Source organism: Delphinus delphis, chromosome 6, assembly GCF_949987515.2.
Source record: "Delphinus delphis chromosome 6, mDelDel1.2, whole genome shotgun sequence".
Taxonomy (NCBI): domain Eukaryota; kingdom Metazoa; phylum Chordata; class Mammalia; order Artiodactyla; family Delphinidae; genus Delphinus; species Delphinus delphis.
In genome coordinates, this window is record NC_082688.1 from 104,742,528 (window position 1) to 104,764,186 (window position 21,659).

At 48.1% G+C, this 21,659-nt stretch overlaps 1 protein-coding gene across 4 annotated transcripts in view; it reads right to left on the minus strand.

Moving 5' to 3' along the window:
- The window catches only part of ZNF395 (zinc finger protein 395), a 38,347-nt gene extending 17,049 nt beyond the window's left edge, over positions 1–21,298 (minus strand). Inside the window, exon 1 of one of the 4 annotated variants that reach the window (XM_060015232.1) lies at positions 21,213–21,298. In XM_060015232.1, coding sequence (XP_059871215.1) covers positions 21,213–21,247 — 35 coding nt within the window. In that variant the 5' untranslated portion in view covers positions 21,248–21,298. Of the gene's footprint in view, positions 1–14,460; positions 17,219–20,362; positions 20,470–20,824; positions 20,843–21,212 lie in introns of those variants that run through there. The other 3 variants (XM_060015234.1, XM_060015235.2, XM_060015233.1) reach the window with 3 other exon arrangements.
- Positions 21,299–21,659: the final 361 nt, after the last annotated feature.

The window sequence follows — 21,659 nt, forward strand, 5'->3', positions numbered from 1 at the left end:
CCTGGGGCCCATGACCTATGGCCTCTACTTCCCTATTCTCACCTCCTTGGACTCCACGGACTTCCATCTCTGCTGTCCATGTCATGACCTGGGTCACAAGGTACTGCACAGCACCAGAGGGTCAATCTCTTGTGCTCACAACCCCAGGCATACCCTCCTCCCTGGTTCCCTCCCCTGGTCCTCAGGCTACTGGTTGCCCTTGTCAGCAGCTTCATTCCCACCAACTCCTCTCCAAGAACTGACTTCCACTGGTCACCCAACAACAGGTCAGAACTCTGCAGTCCCTTCACCCCCAGAAACCAGAATGCCTCGCATCCGCACAGGGCTCGAGGGGTGGATCGCTACCAGGGGCCACAGCTGCTCCCAGGCCTGCTGGGTCCGCTGGCGGAAGGGGAAGAATCAGACCTGGCACCCTGCGAACTCACGCTGCCCCTTCTCCAGAGCGCTTGGAGCTCCTCAGCCACCCTGCGGCTCATCCCCTCTGAGTACCGTAGCACACTCCGAATCTCTGCTGCCCCAGGTGCTCTGTTCCCTCGTTAACTCACTTCTCCAGTCAGTATTTAGTCGAGGAACTGATCTGTACAGAGCATATCCCCAGTGCTGTGGCAGGTGTAAAATGCTAGGATTTTCATAGACTCAATACCAACACTGTTCCCCTACCTGGAATTCCCATCAGGCTAACTCCACCCCTGTCTATTAAGCTTGGCATTTCCAGAGACTGTTCCAGCGGCCTTTCTCCTCCCTCCCACCCCTCTGCCCCTGGCCGCACCCACGCCAGGAGAAAACTGCATCATAGCTATGGGTTCAAACTTTCTTTGAATAGTTCCATAAACCTTCTTTACTTTTCACCCTTGTCCAGAAGGACCTCGGGGCTTCGTTTGGGTCCCATGCCATCTTCTCGTCTCCCGATTCCTGGCCTCCTTCCCAACCATCCCAGCAAAGTATGCTCAGCAAATATCTCCACAATAACAAAACGTGAAGGGTAAAAATAAGTTTAAAAGTTAAGAATAAAGTCGCAAATACAGAGGAAAAGGGTTTGGCACATTTTTATCAGTGTTTTACTCAGAGCTTCAAAGGCTAGAATCAGAGAGTATGGTATCTCCACCATGAATTCCCTAGAAAGCAAAGAGATAAGAAAAAGGTCAAAATCGCAGCATCCTACAGAGTTCCTCTCTAGGTGTCTGGTGACTTTATACTTAGTAACACTCTACTGGAAAGCTTTACTATGTATGTCATCAAAAGGAATAAAAACGTAAGGAGTAAATTCTTTACCACTACCAAAAAAAATGTCCAAGCTGATTTGGTGCTAATTTGGTTTTAAAAACTCAGTCACCTACCACCGTCCTCGAAGCCTCAAGCCAGAAAAAAGAATCTCAAACCCTCAGTTTAACGTCGCTGAGCTAGAAGTGAAGCCACAGTGCCACTTAGAGACATCAGATGGCAGCATCCATCCAGAGAAAGAAACGATCCTGCTCTTGACCCAAAAAAAAAAAAAAAACAAAAAGAAAGAAAAAAACACAGTGGCCACCCCCACTTTCCACAGCAGGAAGTTTGAGGTTTCTACCACTGAAATGAAGAAAGGGTAGTATTTCCAAAATTCCTGGGCTTCCAGACAGAGCCTGAAATATTTGGCTAACAGACTCTGACGATGTTTTTGTTAAGTCTGTTTTTTTTTTTTAATGTAAAGAACGCTTTTTATTTGCTTTGTGAAGCTGCACCTTCCAAAGCCTGCTGGATTTGCACAGTTGGTGAACCTGCCCACTTCCGGCTTCTTCCCACATGCATTCTTTGGCCTTTCACCTTTAACTGGCCTGAATTCCACCCTGAAATACCTTTTATTATTTGTTTTATTTATAGTGCGCCTAAATCTTAATTTTTAAAAGCAGAAGAGAAAGAAGGAAGGGAAACTGCCTTTATTAAATGCCTAATAGCACCAGCTTTCGCAAATTGTATCTAATTTAATCCTCAGAGCGACTTAAGATAAACATATGGTCTTTTATGTCTGATGAGGAAACTGAGCCACTGAGAGGTTAGGTTGCCAAGGTTACACAACCAGGAAAGGCAGCCACTAGGGACTGAACTCATGTCTATCTGGTGTCAAAGGGCCTGATCCTACCATTATTCCAATAGGTGTGAGATCTCTCAAAATAAAACACTCAAGCTTGCTTTTCACCTACATGGTATTTTTTTCCCCCTATGTCAGTGAACCTCTACAGGAAACAAAAAAAAAAGAAGCAAAAGCAAAACAAACAAACAAAAAAACAGCTCTCAATCCTGCAAGTCTCCTTGTGTGCTTTTTCTTTCCTTGAAAACCCATTCTCCACTTGCATCTTAGCCTCCCACCTACAAAATAAAGGCCAATGCTTTCCTCCAACCTTGTTCAACAGTCCAGGTCACTGTTAATCATTTAGCAGTTTGGGAAGACCTTTATACACAATATTGCCCTCTGAGAGGGTGCAGAGAGATAATGTAATCAATCCCAAAAGTTAAGGGAAATCTTAGCCAAATTTACACTGAGGATTGATAGCATGGGAGTGAAAAAACATGAATCTAGATTAAATGTAGGCTGGGCAGGATGGCCAGGTGTGTTGATCAGCATTACATTAGGAACATGGCTCAACAGATAACACCATCCCTCAAGTCCTTCGGGGATTCGGAAGTGAATTCAAGCACCTACAGAGGTCTGCCATGCAGGCAGGAAGAGGATCCAGGTTAATGGAGACTCTAGAGGGACTTTCCAGGACGGCCTGTTACTGTATACCTTAGCTTGAGGGTCCCAACCCCCTCCCAGCATGTTTCCACCAATGTAACCACCGCTTCCTTCAAATCTTTCTTCCCTGATCTCTACTTCCAACTCACCCCCCTATTGGTTTCTTTCTTGGGAGCTATTGATGGTCGATAATAACCAGCCAGCCCCTAACTTGCCATATGGTTCAGGTTCGGCAAAAAGAAATCAAGAAACATCTTTTTCAGGGTAACAATAACAGTGTTTCAACACACAGTCAAATCCAGCTTTACAATGTTACATTCTCGACTTACAAAGTCCTTGACCGAAACATAAACTCATGCTAAAAAAGACTTCCTGGCTGATGTACAGTTTTAAGATATCCCGAGTCCTCTTTGCTTCTCACCCCACCACTGTCACCCACAGGGAGGGGTTGGCTACCCGAGAAGATGTATTTTGGTCCATGTAAAAGAGGTTAGACCTTCTCCAGGCTCAGCAAACATCTTCTGATGCGCTAATAGCCCTTAATGAGAACATCTGCCATCAGTTAAATAACTGGGACCGACAGAATAGGAAAACAAACCCTCTCTGTGGTTCTAAGTTGCAAATTGCCATTTGACATGTCACTGTTGCCGGAGAATCCCAGGTCTCGGCACATCCATGTGTGTGTGCGCGCGCGCATGCGCTCACGCTCAACGGGTGCTCTCTCCTACCTCCCATGGCAACAGGCCATGACGTCACCGAGTAGCACTTCCAGGACACAGGTCATAAAGTCAAACTGATTCATTACACAACTAATGGGGGTTTTGGTGGTGGGTGAAGTTTGGGGTAAGACTCCCCTTTGCCGAAGCATGGGTGCTTTGCTGCCTCTCTAATGAACAATTTAGGGACCAAGGTGCCGGGCATTACTCCTCTTCCAAGAGTTTCAGGTTCTCCACTAACCTTAAGCTTTATACTCTATGATCTCCCCTGGTAACCACCGCACAGAACATCGATTTGAGTTTTGGGCTCTTTGGCTAATATTTTGCATATCATTCTTAATCTTTTATCAGAAAGTTGCTAATGTTTTCTTTTTAATTTTATTTATTTATTTATTTATTTATTTCTGCATTGGGTCTTCGTTGCTGTGTGCGGGTTTCCTCTAGTTGCGGCATGTGGACTTCTCATTGCAGTGGCTTCTCTTGTTGCAGAGCACGGGCTCTAGGCACACGGGCTTCAGCAGTTGTGGCGCACAGGCTTAGTGGTTCCGCGGCATGTGGGATCTTCCCTGACCAGGGCTCGAATCCGTGTCCCCTGCACTGGCAGGCGGATTCTTAACCACTGCGCTACCAGGGAAGTCCCTAATATTTTCTTTTAAATCTGTAAAGTTTTAACTTCATTTCTTTTTCAATGTGACATTCTAAGCTCATGCAAAGGTCAAAATGTTACAGCACACCACATCTTTTATTTTATAACAGAACTCAGTGGAGAATAGGACAATTCATTTGTCCAAAACAATTCTCTTTTAGCAATTCTTGGCCAGGGACGATCTCTGTTGAGAGATGCCATGTCTGTCCACAGCATATTGATGACTATATGCAAATGCGTCTGTGGTCCTTGCTATCTGAACCTTGGCAGAAACAGGTAAGCTGTCATACTCCACCATCACCACCCAAATGCTGCCTGGTAGTTTCTTAAGCCTTATTTTCTTCTGGGGTGTCTTCTCCAGAAAAAGTTTAAAAAAAAATTCACTTCACTGAGCATATATTGACCGTTTCTTCCCAGAGGATTTTCTTCCCAGCCTGGCTTTGGACAGAAAAACCTCCAAGGGTAGCCAAGGGCCTGCACTAAAACATCTAGGTCTCTCAAGTTATACATCAGGTCCTGTTACACCATTTTTTAAATGTGTGGTATGCATTTTAGGTTTTCATGATATGAGCTTAAGATCACAGCCCTGAGCATATTAGTAATTGATTCAATACCAAGATTTCTAAATCAGCTGTTCAGAGAATGACCGTTTGGATTCTCAGGTCATTCTAATTGTTGTCTTCTTCTGAAGTTTTTTTTTTTTTTAATATTTATTTACTTATTTATTTATTTGGCTGTGCCGGGTCTTAGTTGCAACATTCAGGATCTTCGTTGCCACGTGCAGGATCTTTAGTTGTGGAACGTCTGAAGGTTTTTAAAAACTGGATTACAGGGCTTCCCTGGTGGCGCAGTGGTTGAGAGTCCGCCTGCCAATGCAGGGGACACGGGTTCGTGCCCCGGTCCAGGAGGATCCCACATGCCGCTGAGCGGCTGGGCCCGTGAGCCATGGCCGCTGAGCCTGCGCGTCCAGAGCCTGTGCTCCACAACGGGAGAGGCCACAACAGTGAGAGGCCCGCGTACCGCAAAAAAAACCCACAAAAACTGGATTACACTGCCTCGATGTATAATAGTTTAGACTACCATCATCTGAGTAATAGATGTAACAGAAAAATGGAAGGAGAAAATAAGGGCCCCAAATAGCCGTGCTATTTTCATATCCCAGCAGATGGGCCACAGAAATAGGTCACCTGATCTGGTTACACTGAATTTTCTCCAGCAAATAACAAATGACCCTGATCAACAAATACTTTTGTCGGTCTGACTGCACAACAGCCATTCAATCAAGTAAAAGAGACCATTCTGTTTGCACGGCCGGCAGGGAAGGAAAGCATTTTCACAGTTCAGCCCAGAACTACACTTCCCCTTCCTTCACACCTAGCTCCCCATTTGCTTTCAAAACCACCAGTGCCCTTTATTCATTGCTCTGCTGTGCATACACTACTCCGTATGAAACAAGACAATTCTTAGCACAGTACTGGGCACACAGGGCTCAGTGATCTGTAACTACTTCTATCAGTTCCGACGCACTGCATCTCCCTTAGACGGCAAGCCCTTGCTTATCCCATCAAATTTATGATTTTGAAGAGATGCTATTCCCATAGGTGAGGAGAGCCCCAGATTAAAAAAATAATGTGTTGTAAGAAATAAGACCTGCTGCTCACCTAAAAATGAAGAACAGTCATAGCATCTTAGTAGCGCTTCAGTGTTTCAGACTCGGTTCTAAGATAGCAGTGTTTTCTTGAAAACAGGTAGAGAATGCTTTACAAGGAAGCAGGGATAAGTAAAAGCATGCCTATGAACGTGCCATGTGAGAGGGAGAGATGATCCAGCACTGTTTTCGTACGTGCACGGGGCACGCACGCATGTGTATACATGTGGGTGCCTGCACTGTGGTTAAACCTGATTTGGCTGTACCAAAACTATGTGAGACGCAGGAGGCACGGAGATGCATGACTGCTGACTCAGCATCTTACCCAGAGCCAGCAGGAAGGAGGGAGCCAGCCAGGAGCTGAGTATCTCCGCAAGAACAAGCCTCCGAGAACTGACAGTTCCCTGCAGCAGTTTGCAGGGTAAGCTTCCAACCTGAACGTTAACCGCCAACGAATGCCTGAATGGCATTTGGGTTTACAGTCACTTTGATACACACATTCGAGGCTTCCTTTTTTTGTTCTGACCTCCTGGCAACTCAAGGAAACAGGGAGGGACAGTTTAATCCCAATTTTACAGCTCAGAAAACTGAGGGTCCTCCAGAAGGCCACTGATTTGCCCGAGCTAGCCAGCTGGGGTGTCTGCAGCTTTCCCGGCCCCTCCCTGGACTCGTTCTCTCTTCCCCTCAAGGGGAGACCCAGCAGCAGGACAGGGGCTCGGGGGGAAGGGCTCCAGAGTTCCCAGCCCCAGTGCCTTCACACGGCCTTGTCTGATCCTCACAACGAACGCTGTGAGGAAGACAGCGTGAGTTTCATCGGGAAGAAGGGATCTGTTAGAGGCACTTACAATAATGAAAAGAGAAAGCTGGCAACAAAAGAACCACCCCCCAAAATATAAAACACAGAGGGGAGAACTTAAAACGCCTAACAGTCCAGGACCCATTAGTGTAAGGCCCTGAGTGGACACGCCAGAAAAGTTCTGTGATCATGATGCCCGAGGTGCCAACCCCGAGATACAAGTAAAGGGCCCCTTATGTTCTCCCCACTTTGAAGGCAGAGAAATGCAGGTTCTATTTTTTCACTGAAGTGGTTAAAGCAGAAAAACTATATGGAACTCAACAGTCCTTTGAATGAATAGTCACATTCCCTGACTATGCTAAATAAACAGACGGTGGGGGGGCGGCAGTCGTAGGGAAGGTGAGAGCCACCTGGTGACTTTCCCGGCTGGAATCAATAGGTAATAAAAAGGCAGCAGCCCTCTACAGGGGTGGATAATCAGAGCACACAGGGCTGCAGGTGCCCAAGAAAGGAACCACCTGGTCCGGGGGCCGGGCCAGGAGTGGGAGATGCAAAATTATAGATGAGAAACCATGCACACGCAGACAGGATGGGCCAACTAGAGACACCAAACCAGAAGAGAGAAACAGGTGTGGGAAGGGATCAAGGTGCCCAAAATACCCCTCCAGAATCCAAGTCTCATCTGGGAGTCACCGGTGCCAAACCAGCCAGTGGGAAATCAAAGTGTAATCTTGGCAGTTATAAGTCACAAGATAAGAAACACGTGCTGTTGGGATGACAGAACGTTCTAGTGGCTGATAACATTTAAAAACCTGAAATAAGAGCTGGGTGCCAGAATTCGTTCCAAGACCAGGATGGCTGACCAGCCAAGGGAATAGACGTGTCTAGCCAGAAGGGCGATAACAGGCTTCCACAGATCAACTTTTAATCCAACTTCTCCCTCCCTTCTGACTTCCCGGCTGACTGTACAGGCTTTCTGTTTCAGGATGGCAGTGGCTCCTCAGGCTGTCACTCTATCACCTTCCCCCGGGAGACTGCTCTGATCTCCTGGGATTGCAGCATCTCCCCCAGCACCAGCGGGAATGCTTCCCATCCCCCAGGAATGCTGTGGCTGAGGGGAAAAAAAGTCTGGATACACCTGAGCAACTAAAACTGGCTCCTCAAAATGGAAACAGAATGTGCAAGAGAAGCTAACCCCGGGCACACTGCCGAGGACGCCTCTCCAGGAAAAGGGCTCGTGGCAGCCCATCACCTGGACCTGTGTGACTTTCGGCCACAAGCCACCACCTCGGAGCCTCGGTTTCCTGCCTTGCCGTGAAAAATGAGAACAGTGCCCAGCATGGGAAAGGATCTCAACAGATGTGTTGCCTCCCCTGTTCCCCGATTTCAGACCAGCACCAGACAGGTAAATGACACGGTGGGCCACTCGGAGAGCTTAGGAGCCACTGTCCCGCTGGCATCTGGAAACTGAGGTTGCAAAAGGATATTCAACCCGAACCAGTAACACAACTGACTCTAAAGGGAATCAAGAAGTTGACCACGGGTGAGCCGCTGATGAACTGAAATCTCAACAGAACTGATTTCGGCAAGACAGGGGAACCGAGAAAGCCAGCATATTCCATTCAGAGGCCAGCTGGCCACGGTGAACCAATCGCAGGGCTCCCTGCTTCGAGAGCTCAACACCCAGCCGGCCGGCTCTGCCCTGTGGCCCAAAGCAGAGCCCACGTGACCCGGCCCCTCACCTTGCTCTCAGCACACAGGTCCCAACCCTGCCCTCCTCTTCCAGCTGAAATCTCCATCTTGGTGCCCTGCCCAGGGTGGCTCAAGGCCCACTGGCAGGCCTCCCCGAGGCGGAGCGTGACCATCCTCTGCAAGCACTCCCCAAATCTGACGCTCAGTCCCGGGTTCCAGCTGTCCCAGATCTGGATCCACATGCACCCGTGCAGACCTACACAGCACACAGGGCAGCGCCGACTCACCAGAAACCCAGGGCAGGGGGAGCCGCAGAACCGAAACACCAGCGTTCTAAATAATCCGCCGGTACTCGACACACGTGCAGGCTCTTGCCGATGAACTGAAGAATGACGGAGCCTCAGCTTCAGACCCTGACCTTAGAGAACTTCAGGCCTCGCTGAGCTTCTCCTGCATCAAACACCCAGCACTTGTTTATTAAGGCACTTAATACACTCCAGAGTGACATTCATAGATCTGTGCTGTATAATTAGTGTGAGGCCACACTTCGTATTCTAAGGACGGACGGAGAAGAATCACAGATGCGTTGGAGATCTCCAGCTAGGGAACGAACTGGGTTTAGAATTTACCATCCAGAGTCCACCACCGCTGCTCATTCATCCAGGGATTCTTCTCCAACACGCAGGCCAAAGTCCTCAGGGGGCCAGACAGAATTGACTGTGGGGCTAAGCGGAGCCCTTCCCAACACCCACCCTTCCAGCCAAACGGTGTTGAAGCATGGGGCCACACACTCGCACACCCTAAAGCCTGCCCCGTTCTTAGAAAACAATTGCTTCGTGTCTGAGCCCACCCCATGTATGCCCGGCCTGCGTTAAATCTAAGCTTGGAACTGACCTTGTAATGGGTCTTCATTAAGATTTAAAATTAATGTACCCTGTTCCCTAGCAAGTCCCCTTTCTCAGGATCTCCCCTAGAGAAACACTGCCGTGTGTGGCAAAGAGGCATGTACGGCCATGTTTATTGTAACAGCGTTTGTAACAGCAGAGGATTTGGAAATAACTTAAATGGCCATCAATTAGGCTAAATCAACCAACAGTTTAGCCTTCTGATTCTAAGGAAGGCTATGCAGGAGTTAAACAAAATCAATAAGACCTATACATATTGACAGGAAGCCATCCCTGAGATGTCGTGGGGTGGAAGGGGCCAGCACACTACTTAGTACTCCCAGTGCACTTAGCTTCTTTTAAGTTCTTTAGGTATAAATGCAAGTATGTTAAGCATTTGGAGAATACCAACAAACTCGTAACGGTGGTTAACCTCTGGGGAAGGGCTGGGATTAGGAGTGGTTGTCAAGGAAGATTTTGTTTGCTCTGGAAGGTTTGCATTTTTTTTTCCCCTACAGAGAATGTGTTCAAGTAGTACTTGTGTAATGCAAATTGCATTTCACCATGTAATTTTTTTTAAAAAGCAAGAAACTGACCCTGCTCCGTACATTTCAGTCACATGTTTGGGGGCAATTTCTACTCCAATCTCACACACGCTTCCTGGGAGGCTGAGCGCTCAGCAGTGCAAAGCAGTGGGCTCTGCAACACAGATCTTGTTTCAATATTAGAAGCCCAACTCTGTGACTCTGTGGACCGTTCAATTTATACACTAGTTCAAGGAAGAGGCAAGAAAAAAGAGAAAGGCCTGTCAGGGGACTTCTGGGTAATTCAAAGGGATGTCCTAGGAGCGATTTCAGTTCTTCTAGTTGAGCATTCCAGCTCTCCAACACCACACACACATGCACGCACGCACATGCACACGCACGCGCACATGCGGACTTGCCAATGATGGCAGCCCTCGCCCAACCACACGTAATCCACACCAGGCCTAGCCGGCTGTGCCTCCGACTCTTCCATCCGGGAATCAGGATTTCTAACATAAATTCAGATCCTGTGGGCTAATGAGAAGGAAGACTCTGACCACCACATTAGAAACGCTCCAAAATATCATTTACTCCCCCAGGGCCACCTAACCACACAGAATGCTGACTTTTCAACACAGACACTCCTCCACCTCCACCTCTTCAAGACACTACGTGAAAAGTCCTTAGAAACACAAAATTCTAATATTAAGGACCTAGGGTAGGGCAAAACTAACCTAGGGTGATAGACATCAGAGCTGTGGTCCTTCCAATCGGGGGTAAGATTCACTGGAAAAGGTCCCATGGAACACTTCGGAGGTGACGGAAATGTTCTGTCTCAAAATGCATTCGTCAGAACTGATCAAACAGCACATTTCAGATCTGAGCATTCCACTGTATGCAAATTACACCTCAATTTAAAAAAAAAAAAAAAAAAAAACTACCCCAGTACAGTTTCTCTGCTAGCTGCAGCAGAACTTTGAGCTGTCGTATCAGACATCTGAAATCTCTGTTGTGCTATGTAAAGAGCACAAGTACCATGGCGACAGTCACCATAAAAATAGATAACAAGATTAAAATGGATAGAGGACACAGGAATTTAAGAACGGCGCACCAGGAGCAATTCGTTTTCGGCAGAAGAAAAATAGAGGACAGGGAGTTTTTCATTCCCCCTGCACTTTGAAAAACAACCATTGAGTGTGGTTGTTTTTACTAAAAGAGTTTTATGGCTTCCCAGTACTCAAAGGACAAAAAAGGCTGAGAGCTGTTACTTATCATATTTTGCCTTAAAAAAAAAAAGTATGATACCCGAAGTTTTTCCCATACCCACTGTTCTGTGGCCCAGGGAGCCGATTCACAGCAATGCGACAAAGCACAGATGACGTACCATATACACTGTGTGAGGTCCAAATGATACTGAGATAAAGGCAGCCTGGGCGCTTTATCGAGTGCACAAAGACTTCCAACTTTAGTTCCAATTACCAAGTTCTGCCTACATTTTTTACATACATCGAAAACTGACGCCCCCTAGGTGTGCACCCTGAAATTACTCCACATGAAGAGAGCACTTTCTTGCCCAATACTGACTTTTTTCAAATGCCAAAATGTAGGCATGAATCACTTGGCGACAGAAATCTTGTGTTCTTCTCCAAAAGATGAGATAAACCTCTGTTCTCCTTGTGGAGTTTCTCCAAGAAATGTTTGCTAAGTGACTTAGCCCTTGCAGTGTCCCCAGCAGCAAAAGAAGTAATCCAAAAATATCAGGAAGAAAATCTAAAATTTTTAAATGATCAGGGTGGATTCTAAATAAACCATACATTTAAGTAAAATTTAGGCAAAATTAAACGTCCACGTGTAAGCTACAAATAATAAAAGTGCAAAAACAAAAAAAATTTTCATTCAAACCACAAATTTACTGTCGGATAGCAACTAAACATATGCGTTCCTGGAAAATCCCACACAAAAGTTTCTTTAAATCTGTCTCGTGTTCCCTCTCTCACTAAGCCTACAGAGCAATCACAAGGTTCAGACTCGTCTCTGATGTTGGGATGGTTTTTAACGTGCTGCACCTGGTGATATAAATCTGCAGTGGAGAAAATGAAGGAGGAGATGGTCAAGGACACTCCCCAGATCCTCCACAGCCAAGCAGAGGACCCAGGAGTCAGTTAAAGGTCCCCATCTTGATTCATTCATTATACTGAATACAACCGGCCAATAAACATATTAGTCTTCCATATGTCGATCTGTTTTATTTATTGTTATTTGCCATTTTCCACCCTACACCCACCTTCTTGCTTTTCCTAAAGACAAAATTCCATTTTCAGCAGCCCTGGGGCCACAGACTGAGTCCTGAGCCACCTTGGAATAGTTCTCTTCCTCCTTTCTAAAATAACCCCAGAAGATCTCTTGAAAATGTTAGGACCCACTTATTAACATTTTTTTAAAGAGCTTAAAATGATGATTTGACCCCAGTACTACACACTAGAGGCATATTCCATATTCCACATTACCTTTCAGCTTCGACAAGTCACACAATAACCCAAGAATTAGAAAGGACTCTGGAGGCCAGCCTAATTCCTGTTCTCTTCTACAGCACCCCGAATCCACAGCATTCAGCCCAACCTGAATACCTTCAATGATGGGGAGCTCACTACTCCATGGGCAGACATTTCCACTGTTGGTCAGGCCTGCCAGCAAGAAAATTCCTTTTCTGATAGAACTGAAATCTGCTCTCCCAGTCTTTAGGGTTAAAAGGAACCTTAAAGCTCATCACCTTCGTGTAATCATTCAGTGGATAAGGAATCATGTAATGCAATCATTCTACAGAAGAAGAATCTGAAGCTAGAGAGGATAAAGCAGTTGTCCCATCCATCGGTCACACTCCAACACCAGAGCAGAAATGAACAAGTCGACTCTTTCCTATACCTCATAACCACGAAAATATCTGAAAAGTGCTATTGTGTACCCACCCCATGAATGTACTCCGGTCATTCCTGATCCCACAGCATCCTAGTCTCCTTCCTGTGGGTGAAGGCTTGTTTGTTCATGTTTCTTTTAAATCATGGCTCCCCAGTGTTCCGAATTTCACATGACGAGCAGAGGTCAGTAAAACTAGACCCTGTGATTGGACTGATGAATTTCTGATCCAGTTATGAATGGGATTCAATTTCTAAAAAGCCTCATCCCACTCAGGGCTCACATTTAACTCATGAACAGAACAATCTCAAAACTTTTTTCCCGGGCTTCCCTGGTGGCGCAGTGGTTGAGAGTCCGCCTGCCGATGCAGGGGACACGGGTTCGTGCCCTGGTCCAGGAAGATCCCACGTGCCACGGAGCGGCTGGGCCCGTGAGCCATGGCCGCTGAGCCTGCGCGTCCGGAGCCTGTGCTCCGCAACGGGAGAGGCCACAACAGTGAGAGGCCCGTGTACCGAAAAAAAAAAAACAAAAAAAAACTTTTTTCCCACATGATCTGCCCCCTCCTCAGCACCTGGAGGACCACCAGGGTTACACTGTGCTTGTCTGTTTACCTGTCAGTCTCCCCCTTTCAATCAGATCATCAACTTCAGGTCAGGGACTGAGTCTTCTTTTTTTGACTCCAGTACCTCGTCAGTGCTTGACACACGCAGGTAAATACTCAAGATTAGTCACTAAATGAATCATCTACCTTTACCCATCCTGTCCTTGAATGATAAAATGTTTTTAAAATAGCAGTGTTCAAGAGAATGAAGAGACAAACCACAGGCTGGGAGAAAATATTTGCAAAAGACACATCTGATAAAGGACTGTTATCCATAATATACAAAGAACTCTTAAAACTCAACGATAAGAAAACAAACAACTCAATTTTAAAAAGGGAGCCAAAAACCTTAACAGATACCTCACCAAAGAAGACATACAGATAACAAAAACAGCACATAAGATGTCATCACAAATCATTAGGGAAATGCAGATTAAAATGAGATACCACTACACACTTAAGAGAATGGCCAAAATCCAGATAACTGACAACACCAAATGCTGGTGAGGATATAGAGCAACAGGAACTCTCATTCTTTGCTGGTGGGAATGCAAAATGGTGCAGGCACTTTGCAAGACAGTTTGGTGCTTTCTTACAAAACTAAACACACTCTTACCATATGACCCAGCAACTGCCCTCCTTGGGATTTATCCAAACGAGTTGCAAATTTATGTCCACACAAACACCTGCATATGGGTGTCTATAGCAGCTTCATTCATAATGACTGCCAAAACTTGGAAGCAACCAGGATGTCCTTCAGTAGGTGAATGGATAACTACACGGTGGGACATCCAGATAATGGAATATTATTCAGTGCTAAAAAGAAATGAGCTATCAAGCCACGAAAAGACATGGAGGAAGATTAGATGCACATTACCGAGTGACAGAAGCCAATCTGCAAAGACTATATACTGTATGATTCCAACTGTATAACATTCTAGAAAAAGCAAAACTGTGGAGGCAGTAAAAGGATTACTGGTTACCAAAGGTTGTGGGGAGGGAGGGATGAATAGGCAGAGCACAGAGGATTTTAGGGCCGTGAAAGTACTCTATATGATACTATAATGGTGGGTACATTTGTCCAAACTCAGAATGTACAGCACCAAGAGTGAACCCTAATGTCACCTATGGACTTTGGGTGATTATGTCGTGTCAGTATAGGTTCATTAATTACAACAAATGTACCATCAGGTGAGGGATGTTGATGGTGGGGGATGTGCATGTGAGGGGGGCAGGGGGTGTGTGGGAACTCTCTGCACCTTCCTCTCAGTTTTGCTGTGAACATAAAACTGGTCTAAAAAATAAAGTATATTTTAAAAGATATACTTACATATACGGTAGTGTTTTTTCCACTGTGATATACATACACACTATAAGAAATACAAATAGTAAATTTAAAATGTAAAAAAAGAAAGTCACTCAACTCATCCATTTAGAAGTAACCAATATTAGTATTTTGGTATTAGAATTTTTAGTGTATTTCCTTCCAGTCATTTTCTATGCACTTTGTTTCTTTAAGATTTGAAATCATATTGTAGATGCACCTTAACTTTTAGCAGAAACATCTGTCCATGTTATTTTAAAATTATTCCTAAACATTATTTTTAATGGCCATAATATTCCACTATTACGGAATATTAGTGGAATCACTTTCGGATTACTTCCAGCCCAGTCACACCACTGGATATTTAGGTTGTTTCCAATTTTCCATTATAGTTTAAGAAAAAAAAAAAAAACCTCTAAATAATCCCTGTGCACAAAGCATCATCTTCATTTTGGATGTGGTCTCCAGAAGCGGAATCATCCTACCAGAACGTATGAACATTACAATTCAAATTTTAAAAACTAAATCAGACTTTACATTTATCCCTTACTGAATTTCTTTTTTAAATTTGGGCCCTCGTTCTGGATGTCTTTGAACCTTGGTTTATCTACTAAATAAGCAATTCCTCCCACCTCTACGCCATCAACAAACATAGCTTCTGCATCTTGATCCACGACACTGGAATAAATGTTGAACAGCTCAAGGCCAAGAATAGAACCCTACGGCACTCATTTTCAGACCCCTTTCCAGGCTGACTCGGTGCCACTAATTAACAGTTTTTGCACATGACTATCAAATTAAATTAATAACACCATTCAGCCCACATTCTACCACTTATTTAATATGGACCTTCATATCTTCAGAAATTGTTAAGTACTTTACTAAAGACAAAGTGTACTATAGCTGCTGCACCTTTTCTCTGACCCAGTAACCATCATATAAAACAGGAAATGGGTTCAATTTGATACGATCTGGCTGACTTCTGATTATCCCTGCATCCTAAGGGCACACTTCTTCAAGCAATTAAGCAAAAAGCATTTCAGTTTCTACGTTTTTTTCCCCCAAACCTGTATTTTAAAATAATCAGACTGCGTACCTGTATAAGGCAGGGTGGCTCTTATTCAGTCCCTGTCACCTGCGGCTCCCCCAGGGAAGGGCTCTGAATCACAGGTAGTTATGGACCCCCAGGGTAAACCAAACTGTCTCCAGACCACAGAGATCTGAACTTATTCCTTTCAGCTGGTCCCAAATCAGCCTAGTTCTCCAGGAGTCATTTGCATTCACACCTTGAACCAATTATCCCGTGGTCACTACGAATCCTGGTTTCTCAATCTCTGGATCCTGGAAGCCTACCCCCGGGCCCATCCTAGGAAGAAGGAAATAAGAAGTGACACAGCCCCTCTCCTTGCCGTTCCTTTATTACTGACTCACAGAACCAAAGCTCCTGAGAATCTAATGTCTTGCGGCACTTGGCAGCCATGACTCACATCTCACCAAGTTATTACCCCGACATCGTTCTCAGAGGATACGTGCCAGGAGCCACCAGCTAACCAGGTCAGCCTGAAGTGGAAAATGACAAGGCCTGAGAGATCTTGGGATCGCTAGAAATTGGCTTCACCATAGAGAATACAGCCCAAAGCCGTCTCTAATTAGTACCATTCCAGTCATCAGAAAAATATTTCACAGTGCCAGCCGGCAGCAACTCAGAAAGTGCTCCTCACCTGCCCACCTGCCCAAAACAAATCATTTGCACGCAAGGCTCTAAGATTCCATGTCACACTCCTACCCGAATCCCTGCGGTGGCCACCCAGAGCCAGGGACGCGATCCCAAAGTCCCTATTTGGCCTTCGAGTCTCTTGAAAACTCAGGTCACAAACCCAAAGGCCTGCAGAGCTGAGCAGGGAATTGACTTCGACTGGACTGAGGCAACAGAGAGAACGGGAACTGGGACGGCTGGGGGCCCTGGGCCATCTCCCGCCCACAGCGGGCAGCCGCCACTCAGCTGCACAGACCTGCCTGCTCTGACTCTTTACCAGAGTCCCAACTCCAGAGGTTTTCTGGATTGCTCCTAATTTTTGAAGACCTTTGCGTGGTCCCAATGACAACTCATCTGAAGGTTTGAACACATTCTTCGGGCCTCCCGTTTACAACCCTTCCACCGCCCTTTGATCCTAACCGACCTTTCCAGCCTGACGGCTCCCTCCTCTCCCAAGGACTTCTGTTCTTCACTCTTCTGCACACTATGTACACCCCTAACTCCAAGCTGTGGCCCGTGATACACACCCCACCTGTGTGGCACCATGAGACACCCCAAAGGGTTCTTCCTAGACTTCCTTCCCTATTCCAGAAAGTTTTTCCAAGCCAAACAAGCATGGCTTCTTCTCCTGAGCCCTACGGCTACTTATTTTTCATCTTGGCCTTTCGTTATCTCGCCTTGCTCCTTAATCACAGGTGGATCCTATCTCTCCTATCCCTCAATCCCTTCCTCATGCTTCCTTCCACCTCCAGCACGACTAAGGGTAGCTCTGCCCAGGTGCAGCTTCCTAAGTACTTCCTAGATATGAAAGTGCTCTATAGCTGTTTTTCCAACTGTGAGTTACGATCCATTACAGACTGGTTACATCGACTTAGTGGGAAACAATAAGCATTTTAAAATGAAAAATAATGGAATAGAAAATAAAAGTACCAGAGGAGACTGCACCAAGCAAAAGAGGTAGTACTCATGAACTTAAATTAGATTTTTACATACATGGTTGAGTATACTAGGTCATGATGTAAATTTTATTTCCTAATGTAGGTCATGGTCGAAACAGTGTAGAAAACAGTGCTCTCTAACGAGTAGATTAGCTCCACCAGTGCTTCACGCAACGTTTTTTTTTTTTTTTTGACAGTCATATATTCTCTAAAAAGAAAAAAATATCTGACTGCTACCTCTCCCCACACGAGTCAGCTTCCCCTGCCAGTTCACTGATCCTGCATCTCAGAGAAACAGGGAGGCTAAGTAACTGCAATTACGTTCTCGCTCATTCTGCAACTTTTCGCAATCACCCTTCAAATTCACCAGCCCTCGGATGCTGCAAGTTGAGGCTTAGGGAATTTGTTCAGCAAATCACCCTAAGTCACCCTTGCAACAGGAAAGCAGAATTCAGAGCTCAGGAGAAACCCCAGCTCCCACTCTGCGGGCTGGCCGCTGGCTTCCTGGGAACTGGCAAGGGCTCTCTCTGGTTAGGAGGGACCTGGCCCTGGGAAAGGCACTATCCCTAGGCCCAAAATCTCCTTCCTCTTTTAGACCATCTTGCTGCCCCCTCATCTTGTTGCTTCCTCCATGCACATCTACAAGGGGACAACAGCACTAGACTGAAGGTCTCGGTGGAGAGCAAAATTCAACGTCATTTCAAAGCCCCGCAATGTATGTGCTTAGTGAATTCTATTCTACTTCCCTCCAACCTCCAATCCCACCCTCCTGGTTAGCGGAAGAAGTGGCCCATCCTCCTTGGAGCCTCATTTCCTCCGAGTTGCTTTACCAAATTCATGTTCAGGACCAGGTGGTATCTTCTGAATGGCAAGACAGAACAGAGCCTTCCAACTCAGACCCCCAGTCCCCCTCACGAGCATCCTCTACTGCCCCCCACCCCATGACCAAGAAGACACTCCTCGGAGTGCCTTCCCTCCCCGGCTTTGGCAGCCTTTTCCACCCTACACACCCTGGTTTCCCACCAACCTCAGAGCCACAGCTGCTAGCAGGACACCTATGTTTCGACGTCTTGGCAAACACAAGAAACTTCCCTGCAGCCTGAGTGTCAATTACTTCTCTCCAAAACACACATTTCCGATTTCTCAAGTTACCAACTACAGCAGCTCCAAGGCCCTGGCGTGTAATCAATTTCCACAAAGAATTAATTTCCATTCATCTCCTTCCTTCACCCTGCCCCTGTCAACAGATTATTTCAACAGTAATGCTTCTAAAATCCACCCTGTCTTCCATTTCCAGTTATCCCAGTCCAAGCCCTGGACACTCCACAACTGTAACAGCCTACTAACTGATTTGTGTCCTAACATTACTTTTAAAAATCTTCCCAAATACCCTTTCGTTACATCAGTCTCTGGCTCAGAAACCTTTACTATCTCCCCAGTACACACAAGGTAAAATGCAATCCCCCAGTCTGGCTTTCTAGGACGTTCACAACCTCAACCATTGTTCCTCTCTATCTTTATCTCCTACTGTTCAGGAAACATCCCCTGGTCTGGCCAAGGCCATCTCCTTGTCTCTCAGGAAAAGTCATGTTCATTTGCACCTCATGGCCCATCTCAAAGGTCTCACACTCCAGAAATACAGTTTTGGTGATTCCTACCGTATTCCTTCTCTGAACGCCAACAGCACCTATTCTACACCTCGCAGTTTGCCAGGTCATTGTGCCCTATCTTGAGGTCTTATTTCCCGTGCTCAAGTCTTTCTGTCCCCCCCGCCCCCCGAGGTTATAAACCCCGGAGGGAATCATCTCATGTATCTTTTGCATCCTCCTCACTGAGATAACTGTTTGAACCTCTTCTCCTCCATAGTCCCTTTCTGACCTCTCACACTGGTTACTTCTTCCTCCCGTGCCTTTGGCCTTTGCCGGTTATCCTTCACGTGCATAACTTATTTCCTAACTTAGGACTCTAAGTCCATTCCCCAACCCTGACCTTGCCTTTGACAGTCCCCCTGTCCCCCAGCATTTGCAATCACTTACGCAGTCTGTGCACATTAATTTGAACTTGAGCTCTCAAATCACTTCTGCCTGGTCAGTAGGCTTTCTGAGGCCTTAGATTTCTTGAGTGTCTTTTATCTCCCAGAGAACCTGGCATGGTGCTGAGAACGCAGCAGCCCCCCAGAGGTACCTGTGGAGTTGAACTTAATTGCTATGTTTCCTGGTGTTTCAAGTTCCCTGAGACCCAGAACCTCTGTTTACACAACATCTTAGGAGGGTGTCGAAAAGGCCTTCAATACCTGTTGATCACTCACTTCCAGGCAAAATGCACCAAAGACACTTTTCTAGAAAAGGGGGTGTAAAGAACGGACCGATGGCCTGTAGGTAACCCCTGCACCTGGCCGCCTGGCATGAGAACGCCGGCCTGCGAGAAGCGCTCCAAAGCCACCGAGCATTGGCCCAGGCTGCCTGCAATCAAGGAGGCAGCGGGACCCCTCGCCGCCTGGCAGGTGGGCTTCTTTAGGTTACTGCGTCCGTCCCAAAGTGAAGGCGCTGAGCCCTGAATTCCCAGGCAGAAAAGAAAATGCTGCCTTTGAGATTGCACATGACAAACTCCCAGTCCAGGCCCCCACCCGGGCACCGCACATGCCCACAGTGCCAGTACTGAGGAGGGTCAGGGGCCGCCGGCGAGGAGAGGCAGGGTGAAGACGCGCAGAAGCAAGCGGGGGTGGACAGAAGGGCAGAAGGGGACCGGGAGGGTGGGGGCCAGTCCCCGAGGTGGAGGGTGTGTCGCGCCGCGCGTCCCGGAGCGCGGCACTCGCCCGTCCGGCCGCTCGGCGGAGCGGGCAGGAACGCGCGGGGCGCCGGGAGAACTGGGCCGGCGGCCCGGCCGGAAAGGGTCAGGGAGGGGGCAGGTCACCCTCCGGCGGAGAGGCGACTCCCGGCCAGCGCTCAAAGTTGGGGAGGGGATTCCTCGGCGAGCGCCGGCGGCGGGCGAGATAAACAAGGCGGCGCACGGGAGGGCGGGCGGCCACCCTCTCCCGGCCGGCGCGGCCACTGCCGCAGCGCCCCCGCGCCCCTACCGGCCGCTGCCCCGGCGGCGCCCGCCTCCCGGGCCCTCCTGTCGCCGGCCCGGGCCCCACGGGCGTGCGGAGCGTGGGAAGTTCCCGGGCCGCCCCCGTCCCCGGGCTGCAGCGCCGCGAGGTCCCCGCGCAGCTCACCTCGCCCCGCCACGAGCGGTGGCGCGGGCCGGGCAGCTCCCGCTCGGACAGCTCGGCTCGGCTCGGGGCTGCGGCTGCCGCGGCCCCCGCCCGCCCGGCGCGGCCCACCGCCCGGCTCCGCTCCGGCCGCCCGCCCGCCCGCCGAGGCTCCGTTCGCGCCCACCTGGCCGGCCTGCCCTCCCTCTCCGGGACACTGCGCTCACGTACGCGGCCGCGGCCACAACCCGGCCCGGATTCCCCGCCCGGGAAGGGAGCGGAGGCGCGCGCCAGCCAGCGAGCGCCGGGGCGAGGCGGGGGACACACCCCCTCGCCGCCCTCCCTCCGTTGCCCCCCCACCGCCCTCCGTCCCCCGCCCCCCTCCCCCGGCGCCGCGCGCGCACGCCGCCTGCGCGCGCCTCGCCGGCCACGCGCGCCCGCGACCCCCGCCCCAACACCCCCCCAGCGCGCGCCCGGCGTACACACCCCCGGCCGCTCGTAGACAGTGGGCGCTCAATAAGTGCCCGAGCGACTCCTCACGCACATGCGCACTTGAACCTGACCGAGTGGTGACGCCCCCGCCCCCACCCCCAAATCGGACCCGGCGGCTGCAGCCCCGAACCAAACTTGAGTCTTAGCCTGTTTTCACTGAACCGGCCACCGAGCCAAAGTTTCTTGCTGTTGTTTTTCCAGGCCGGGCTCTGGGACAGGCTTCTCCGAGAGAGACCGAGCTCGCCCCAAGGCGGGAAATGCCGCCAGCGGGCTCCGGGCGCCTCCGACGGGCGCTTGGCGGGGGCGGTCGAGACCCAGGCCGCGCCGCCCCGACCCGCCGAGCGTGAGCGAAAGGCGAGAGGGAGGGAACGCTGGAACCAACCTTTCCATCTTCCTTTGCTTTAATGTCTTCTCCATTTTATGACATTTTACTCGATCTCACTCGTTTGTAGTTGTAAAGTGAGGCGTTATTTGCTGTTTCTGGAATTAACGTGAGAGAAAGTTAACTATTAGTCTTCAGCCCTTATGTAAACAATACCAGTTGCTTTTGGCACCGTTAGGCTCTGGCTTTTGTATGATCTGTAACAAGGAGAATTGAAGCTGAGCCATTGTGTTGCTCTGTGTTTTTCAGAGATAAGACCAGAGCCACACGGTAGTGAGAAGCCCCAGTACCGATACGTGTGAGCATATAGAGTCATATTCAAATAAGTTTAATGGATAAAAGAAATAAATCCCCTCCCCCCAGAAGTTTTAAAATATTTTTGGACATACTTGTTGAGTTTGCAGTCAGTTCACCTTCAATTTGAGGTATGCTGTTTTTCCTGCAGAG